Source organism: Silurus meridionalis, chromosome 15 (genome assembly GCF_014805685.1).
Source record: "Silurus meridionalis isolate SWU-2019-XX chromosome 15, ASM1480568v1, whole genome shotgun sequence".
Classification (NCBI taxonomy): Eukaryota; Metazoa; Chordata; class Actinopteri; order Siluriformes; family Siluridae; genus Silurus; species Silurus meridionalis.
Window position 1 is genome coordinate 18,393,914 of NC_060898.1, and position 9,007 is coordinate 18,402,920.

The 9,007-nt window shown below is 41.0% G+C and overlaps 1 protein-coding gene across 7 annotated transcripts in view; it reads left to right on the forward strand.

Moving 5' to 3' along the window:
• The window catches only part of nrg2a (neuregulin 2a), a 95,877-nt gene extending 89,984 nt beyond the window's left edge, over positions 1-5,893 (forward strand). For all 7 annotated transcript variants that reach the window (XM_046867568.1, XM_046867572.1, XM_046867570.1 and 4 more), the window contains 2 exons: positions 1,006-1,227; positions 2,685-5,893. In XM_046867568.1, the coding sequence (XP_046723524.1) occupies positions 1,006-1,227; positions 2,685-3,354 (892 nt within the window). In that variant the 3' untranslated portion in view covers positions 3,355-5,893. The remainder of the gene's footprint in view (positions 1-1,005; positions 1,228-2,684) is intronic.
• The last annotated feature ends 3,114 nt before the right edge of the window (positions 5,894-9,007 follow it).

Below are 9,007 nucleotides of genomic sequence, written 5' to 3' on the forward strand. Positions count from 1 at the left end.
TATGGCCTCACTAATTTGTTTTATTATATTCCAAATCATATTGTAATAATCATACTGAGTAAAAAGCATTTTATAATCTATTTAATATGTCCAGACTCGTCGGTCTGTTCACCATACACCGTGTGCTACATAAAGGTCCGTTTGAGCAATAGGTTTGTTTTACATCTTCCCAGCATTCTTTCCTTTTCTCCCATTGAGGGGTCTGGGATGGAATTATAGCCTGGAGTCTTCCTTTACACTCACAGTAGTTCTCCGTGCTTTCCTCTGTTGCGTTACTGTTTCGTGGTCTTTCCTGGGGCTGCGTAATTAATCATCCTTTAATTGCGACGGCGTTTCTTTTTTTTATTTTTGGGATTCCTCAGATAATTACGCATATCTTAGCATAATCAGCTCAATCAGCATGACAACAGATTTCATTCACTCTAATGCTGATATTTTGTGTTGATTTAAATAATACAGTGGATGATGCAGATGAAAAATCATTATTATAATATTAGATATTGTAATATCATAATAACAGCTACACTGCATTCATTTAAATTAGACTGCTCTGAAGTTGTTGATAAATTTTTCGAACAGCAAATCACAGATTTATATTAATGCGCTTGCCCTAATAATATTCTCGCTATCGTGGCGGCTCGTTCATTGGAATTACTGCATAGTGTCAACGCTTTGTTATCCAATGCCACAGACTGATCAGGATCGTTCCAGGTTCTCTGCAGCATGGCATGCTGATCCATGTCTTATTTACCTAAAAACGGAGAATGCTCGATGCTCAAAAAGCACATACCACACTTATGACCAGGTGTCCTCAAACTTTTGGCAATATAGTGTATGATTTAAAATTGATAAAATAAATCACTTTGAGGTGATCAGGCTGCATAACATCGTCTGTTGTTATATAAGCATTCCTTGACCTGTTGGTATGCAGCATGGACATTAAAAAAATATTTTTTGTTCATTAATCTTTATCTTTCAATCTGTCACTGGCTTACTGTATGTTAGACATGACGAGAAGACGTGGAGCTTGGAGCGGACGGACAGCGTACTGTCGGACTGTCCCTCAGGCATGCTTTCTTCCTCTGTGGGCACCAGTAAGTGCAGCAGTCCAGCATGTATGGAGGCACGAGCGCGACGAGCCGGTCACTGCAGCTTCCCCGAGTCTCGCCGGCCACCAGTGCGCTACGGAGACTCCTTTGACTCACTCGACTCACCACACAGCGACAGGTGTGACTTGACATTAAGATACTAAGCAGTACCAGAAAACCTCGCTGCCATCATTCACACAATATAGCACATAGCAATGGTATTAGCGTTTGCTGAGAGGTATGTGACTCCGAAGCCTGAGGTGATACAGGTCAAGCTAAACCCAGATGCACCATATACACATTAGGGAGCAAAGTTAGCACCCGGCCAGCTGTATTTACAGTTATCTCTTGCCTGCTAGCCACCCCCGCCATCGAGCAACAGCCAAAGCATGAGGATTTATACCGTAAGGGGTTCATTAAGTCAACACGAGCTGAACAACACATCATCTCATGGGGATTTTTTTGCGAAACCTCCGGTGTATCAACCGACTTTACCTTATCTTTCCCCTTTTTCCAAATCTTGAATGCTAAGGCCATTCAAGAAAAATAAGCTAGCTCCTACTACTCTGTGTATGTGACAGAAATTAACCGAAGCCAATCTAAATTAGCCTTTTTGGTGCGAACAGAGGAAAGGGTTTAATTGGGAAGTGTAGTTCTCACATGTGCTGGGGGTCGGGTGTAAAACCGCACCATGGCCCGTAGCCATGGCACTCGTTATTTATGGAAGCGTTTACATCTGCTTTCGAGGCTCTCAGCTGCTGGATCTTAATGTTCACAAAGTCGTTTTCCTAGAGTTAAACGACGACTGGAGGACCTGTTTACACCACAACGTAACAAACATCACACAGATTTAAACACTGCAAAGGTCGCAGAGTTTCTAGCATGCCATGTAAACACACAACACACTAAAAGCCAGAGGCTCATTTGTTAATAATGTTTGTGTTTTGGCGAGGGTACTTCTCTTATTTTCTTTTCATCAAAACAGTTGACTCACTCTGGATAAAACCGGTGCTCAGTTTGAGCTGGTAAATTTGTCAGTGTTTATGCTTTGATAGGAAAAGTGGGTTCTTATGGGTAGCTTAGTGGTTACAGGGAAGTGTACAGGGAGGTGGGAGCTTAGTGCTTAAGGCAATGGACTTTGGATCTGAAAGTCGTGAGTTCAAATCCAGCACCAAGCTGACACTCCTGGGACCCTAAGTATGGCCCTCAACCCCATAGCTGCTTAGATGTATAAATGAGATAAATCTAAGGGTGTGTGCCAAAATGCCATAAATATGTATTTGCTTGATTAGTTGTGAAATTAATAGTCTATCAGTTTTCAAACGCAGACCAAAACGTGTTTACTAAGAAATACACTTTTTTCAATAAAGCAGTTACTTTGAGCTCATGATCCTGAGGTTTGAATTATTTTATTATGACTTTAAAGATGCACACGTGCACAATCGGATACACCAAAAAAAACCCCACCTATATAATCACAGTTATTAAATGAATTACTAACTGACTAGGATCGGCTAGCTGGATTAAAAGTTGTTACACAGGGCCTTTTTTTCAGAATCTTAGCGTGTCTAAACTCTATTCTCACTATTCTTTCAGGTACGTGTCAGCCTTGACCACGCCAGCGCGCTTGTCTCCAGTGGACTTCCATTATTCACTGCCTCCACAGGTGCCTACCTTCCAGATCACGTCTCCCAACGCCAACCACGCCATGTCTCTGCCGCCTGCCGCCCGCTCTCCCTGCCCACCCGAGGAGGACCAGCCGCTGCTTCGCTGCTACCAGCTGCCTCTGCACGAGGCCCAGCGCCACGAGACCTACAAGCAGCGAATACAACAGCAGCGGGCACGCTCCTACCTGCAGGACAGCGCAGGCAGCCTGCCCTCCAGTCTGTACCGGCTGGCCCAGGACGACGATGAGTATGAAAGCACGCAGGAGTACCCGCTCTCACTGGAGCAACCAAAGAAAAGCAGCGGACGCTGGCACAGGTCCAGACTGAATGGGCACGTGGCACCGCAGGGCTACAGGCCGACCCGGGACTTGGGCTCGCGCAGCTGCCTGTCAGGCAGTGAATCGGAGGAGGGCGAGGAGGGTGAGAGCACGCCCTTCCTCAGCATGCAGAACATTAACACACCCGAGCCCTCAGCCATCTACAGGCCTGTGCCTCCCACACACGTACGGACTTCCCGCACACAAAGCAGACACACGCAGCAGCAGCAGCAGCAGCAGCAGCAGCACGCACGCTCCAAACCGGACAGCGCTGCTCACTAATGACACAGTCCACCTACCCACTCCGCAAAATCTGTATACCTATAGACCTGCACCTATAAAAAAATATTTTTTATTTTATATAACTAACAGATATTCTAAACAAATATTTATTTTCATTTTAGCAAAAAAAGTTGTCTACTAGTTAACAGCAAAGACTTTTTTTTATAGGGAAAACTCTATTTATATGTACATTTTGATTTACAGCATAAAAGAGACGTGCCGATTTTTTCACAACTTAAAGAAATAGAAATAATATTGTGGTGCCTTTTGCTGTATGCCGATGCCAGAGGGCCAGTGGAGTTTTTGTAGCCTTTCTTATAAGGACGCCTCATTTTTTATACGCACTCTTTCGTTGTCTCTTTTTTGCCCTTTTGTTTTCCTTATCCTTGTGTTCATTCAGGGGCCGCCCCAACCATTTGAGCAGTGACATTTCCTTCCCCCTTTTACATCATGCAATATAAACCGCTCTTAAGGTGTATGTTTACAAGAATATAATTCACATGTTTAATGATTATGTTGCTTTCCTAACAGGAACTTAATGACAAATGCAACTGGGACAGGGGGCTTATTTTTTTTTTCTCCAATGAAATGGAAGGAAAGTATGAGGTGTGCATTCAGATGTCCGACTGAGTGTGTGTATAAGTGCTCCACAACGATGTGAAGTGTGCGAGCAGAAGGAGGGAGATGTCTAATTTTCCAGACTAGTGTCCATTTATCAGAGTTCTCACTACTAAATCAAGGGCCACAAGCTTGTTATGATCCAAGAGGCAGAAACTTGTCTATCTGTAGCAGATGTGGGGGTTTTGTTGATGGCTTAGTAATTGGAGAGCCTCCACACTCCAATCCTCTCTTCCCAAACAGTCCTGTTCCACTCTCTCTCGTTCTGTCCATCCTGTCTTCTAGTCAGGCTGATACAGAGACATTTAACGAATCCATTGATGAATTTCAGATGTAATGGCCAAAACAGAACATCACACATTTCTTCCATTAAGAGAAACATGAAAAATAGGAAAATATTATTCATAAGGTCTTTCTTTTTTTTTTTTTTTTTTAAATGAAAGAGAGAGAGGTGAACAGCCACGTAGTGTCTCAGGACAACCCCTCCTCACCCTTCTTTTCTTCCATCACAGGACTGAAGTAGAAGGAGAGCCCTCACAGGTTTATGAATGTATAAGCTCCCTCTTCCATCCCCATACATGCTGGGAATCTTATCACAACGGACAACACATGCAGACACACACACACACACACACACACACACACACACACACACGACAAGACAAATAGCTGTGAAACTTCCTTGGGGCCATAAAAATATGCCAAAATATGCAAGCTTTATATTTTAACATTTGTTTTCTAAACGAAAACCATAGTGCATTGTGTGAAAACTGTGACGCTTGATTTGAGTTTGGTGTGCTTGAGTTGAGCTCCCCGTAAATTCGAAATCAAATCAGACCACCAAAACCATAACACATGACACATGACGCCCATCTCCGAGTCCAGACAAGACCAAACCGGACAATCTCTGTGAGTCCGTCTTCAAGGACGTTCAAACCTTCGATCATCTTATAGAAGTCCCTAAACACCTACCCGTGCTACAATTGGCCACGATGTCTACGGAAAGTAAATACGAAGGGTCTGATGTCAAATGTGAAGGAACACATCATTGCAATAGTTAATTCAGGAAATCCAGAAAAGGGAGGAATTTCATGATGACTAAGGAGTTGTGATTAGATAAGCAAAAGGAGAAAAAACTAGATCCTTCAATGTTTCTCTTGCTCTATTGTGGTTGCACAAAGAAATAGAGATATCACTGAACATATATATTTATATATAAAATCCAATGTTTTCTTGCACATCGATGACCCGAGTTTGTCTTCTGTTTAATCCCTGCCCTGGCGTTATGGATCCTGTTTGTATGTTTGAGAAATGCAAAACCAGACAGTACTTCTCTAGTTAGTTTTAAATGTGATATCCCTGTCCTCTTCTGATATCCCTCCTCCGAAAAGCCCCACTAGACTCTGACAGTTCCGTTCCTAGCGTTTCTTTCTTTTGCGTTTCCTCCTCGCTTGAGAAGTATGAACACCTCTCCTCTGCATGTCCTTGTGGTCAAGGTTAAATGGGTGCATGGTTAAAAAAAAAAAAAGCAGCAGATAATTTTATTTCCCTCCAAGTCAGTGAAAGTGTGTTTCATTTAATATTCAGCAATAAAAGAAAAAAATAATCTTCCCCACCCCACACCAATCCCCCCATGTCAATTCTTGGAATATGCTAGAAAAAAAGAGAAATACATGCCAGGTTGTCTTAGATTGTAAAAAAAATAAATAAATAAAAATTGAATCCACGTCTTCACATTGAAAAAAAAAATAAATCCTTCGTATCATTTCAACTTGTGCGCATATATGTGCAAGCCTTTCCGTGTGTGATTTGTCCGTGCGGACTGTTTGTGGGTTTACAGTTCAGCAGTGTACTGTGGTTGAAAATTGAGTGTGTGGTTGGATTATTATTTCCATTAAAAAAATACAATTTATACCTCCAGTTCAGTGGTCACATGGACATGAATATGGACATGAACAAGTTTTGTTTCCCTTGGAAAAAATGGGGTAGAAACCAGGTAAAAATTTAACCCTCGAATGTAGATTCACACAAATCCTTAGCACGTGAAAGAGATTTACATTGTGCTTATCAACATTTTAATGGTCGTATGATGGTGTGTGGGAGATCCAGACGAATTGAGGTGGAAACAGACACTGGAGGTCAGAAAGTGTGTACGAGGGAGGGTATGTAGCTCCAGCTGTGCACATCTGAGCTGTTGTGTCAAAGAGACAATTCTTCCTGTCTTTGGAGACACTTGCCAAGTCATTCATCTGGCTCCTATCATTGGTAACACTTTCCGTTTTCCTCGGTGATTAACCTGATCAGCCTTCAGATTTTTTTTTTGTTTTCTCATCCTCTTTGGGCAATCCTGACGAGCCTAAACATGAAACAGATGCCTAATGTTCTCAGCTGCCAAACCAAGAGTTTAAACAAACTGTTATGTAGCAGTGAGAGGAAGAAGATGTAACACAAGGCTATGTGATTAGACATTTCTGACTGGTCTCATCAAACGTTTTATCGAAGATATGTAGACATGTTCAACAATTTAATGGTGGAACCGACATTCTGCTATGCTACAACAAACTAGCAATGGTTTGAAGTTTAGACTGAAATTAAGTTCAGTTTATACAGCCAACATTCGCAAAATATGCGTTATACAATGACACACATATGTGATTTGTATACAGTGTGCAGCTTGTATAGCAGTACAGATTTACTGTCCTCTGAAAATAATTCAACATACAGCCGTTATTGTTAATATAGCTGGCAACAAAAGTGAGTACACCCTAAGTGATAACAGCTGTTTGTCGTTTAGACATGTAAGGCCACATGTGCTATTCATCATGTTCAGTGATTGTGTATGCTTGACAGGACCATACACATTTGTGTATCTCGTATTAAAGCAGTTAAAATTTGGTGCTTGAGTACAATTCTCTCAGACTGAAAACTGGATGTTCAGCATGGCATTCATGGCAAAGAACTCTTTGAGGATTTGAGAATTAGAATTGTTGCTCCTCACAAAGATGGCCGATGCAATAAGAAGATCAGTAACACTCTGAAACTGTTTTACAGTACAATGGCCAGGGTCATACAGAAGTTATCCGAGAGGTTTCCACTCGGAACAGGCCTCTCAATGGTCGATCAAAGAAGTTGAGTCCTCCTGCTGTGCATCAGGTGCAGAAGCTGCTTCAAAAAAAACAATCGCCTGCGTGCTGAAGTGAAGGGTCTGCTTGTCAGTGCTCAGACTATATGCCACACACTGCAACAAGTCGGTTTGCATGGCCGTTGTCCCAGAAAGAAGCCTCTTCTGAAGCTGGCTCACAAGAAAGCCAGCAAACAGTTTGCTGAAGACAACCTGTCCAAGAGCATGAATTTCTGAAACCATTTTGTGTGGTCTGATGGTGTCCCCATGGTGAGGAGTAGCAAGAAAATTGTGTATTGTCTACAGTCAAGCATGGTGGTGGTAGCATTATGGTCTGGGGCTGCATGAGTGCTGCTGATACTGGGGAGCTGCAGTTCATTGAGGAAAACATAAATTCCAAAATGTAACATTCTAAAGCAGAACATGATGCCCTTCCCTCAGAAACTGGGCAGAACAGCAGTTTTTCAACATAATAACAACCCCAAACACACTGCCAAGATGACAACTACCTTGCTGAAGGGGAAGATGATGGAGTGGCCAAGTATGTCTCCAGACCTGAACCGTTTTGAGCACCTGTGGAGCACCTTTATTGGAATAATTTATATTTATTTTAATTAATTTATATTTCATAATCAATTTATTTATTATTTATAATCAGCAATGCCTACAAAAATTCAAAAAGTGCATGCATTACTTTGTTTTTCTTAGTATATCAAAATATTGAATTACCATGACTGATTCTTCATATGTTTGAACGAAAAAGACAATTTTATTCCTCATTATGCTTATTATTATTCGCTTCATATTATGGGACAAGGATTAATGGAGAAAAGGTGGTTGGATGGAAGGGTGGAAAGATGGATGGATGGATGGATGGATGGATGGATGGATGGATGGATGGATGGATGGATGGATGGATGGATGGATGGATAGATAGATAGATAGATAGATAGATAGATAGATAGATAGATAGATAGATAGATAGATAGATAGATAGATAGATAGATAAAAACCTGGTGTACAGTATGTTTGCACAATAATAAAATAATGAATAAAATTTCGACCTATGAGAAAAACAAGTTGTGATTTCAAGAGAACAACTTTATCATGAAATCACAAGTAAAAAAATGCCACGATCTTGAAAAAACAACTTTCCTTATCTCAGGAAAACTACTTTCATTATCATGAGATCACAAAAAATAGAATGCATGGCCTTTCTGGACTTCTGTATCCACCACCTGTTTCAGTTCTGTTAAAGGCAAGCAAACAATACATGAAATACAGTGCCTGGAAAATTTTTTGGAAATCCCTAGTCTTAGAGGCACGTTCATGTTGTCACGTTTGTTTTGTTCATATACAACAAACTAGGTAATTTAATGGTATGAAGACTTACTTTGACCGAACAAATATATAAATATACAGATGTTCAACTTAATTTTTTCATTTAAAAATTCTTAGCATGAATAAGAACTTTACACACTCTTGGCACCTGCACAGTTCATTTCTCCAAACATTTAGCTGAAAATGCAAAAAGAGTTCTTCATTAGTTGAATATTTCTTTCTGATCTTGTGATCCAGTTCGTCACAGAGCAGTTCAATAGGATTTAGGTGCAGTAAATGGGATAACATTATAACATATAGATAACATGTTTGCTATCTAAATAACGCTTACAGAGCTTGGACATATGTTTCGGGTCATTGTCCCGTATGGTAAAGTTGCAATGAGCCACAGTCCAGACAGAATTGCATGGTTTCAAAGTATGGAATGGTAGCCATGTTGGTTCAGTATTCCTTTCATCTGAAAATACATCTCCAACCTTCTTTGCTCCAAAACAACCCCAAACCATTAAGCTTCCATTTCCATGTTTACCATTGGGGGTGATGCTGCTAATATTTTCTCTTCTGTTAACCATA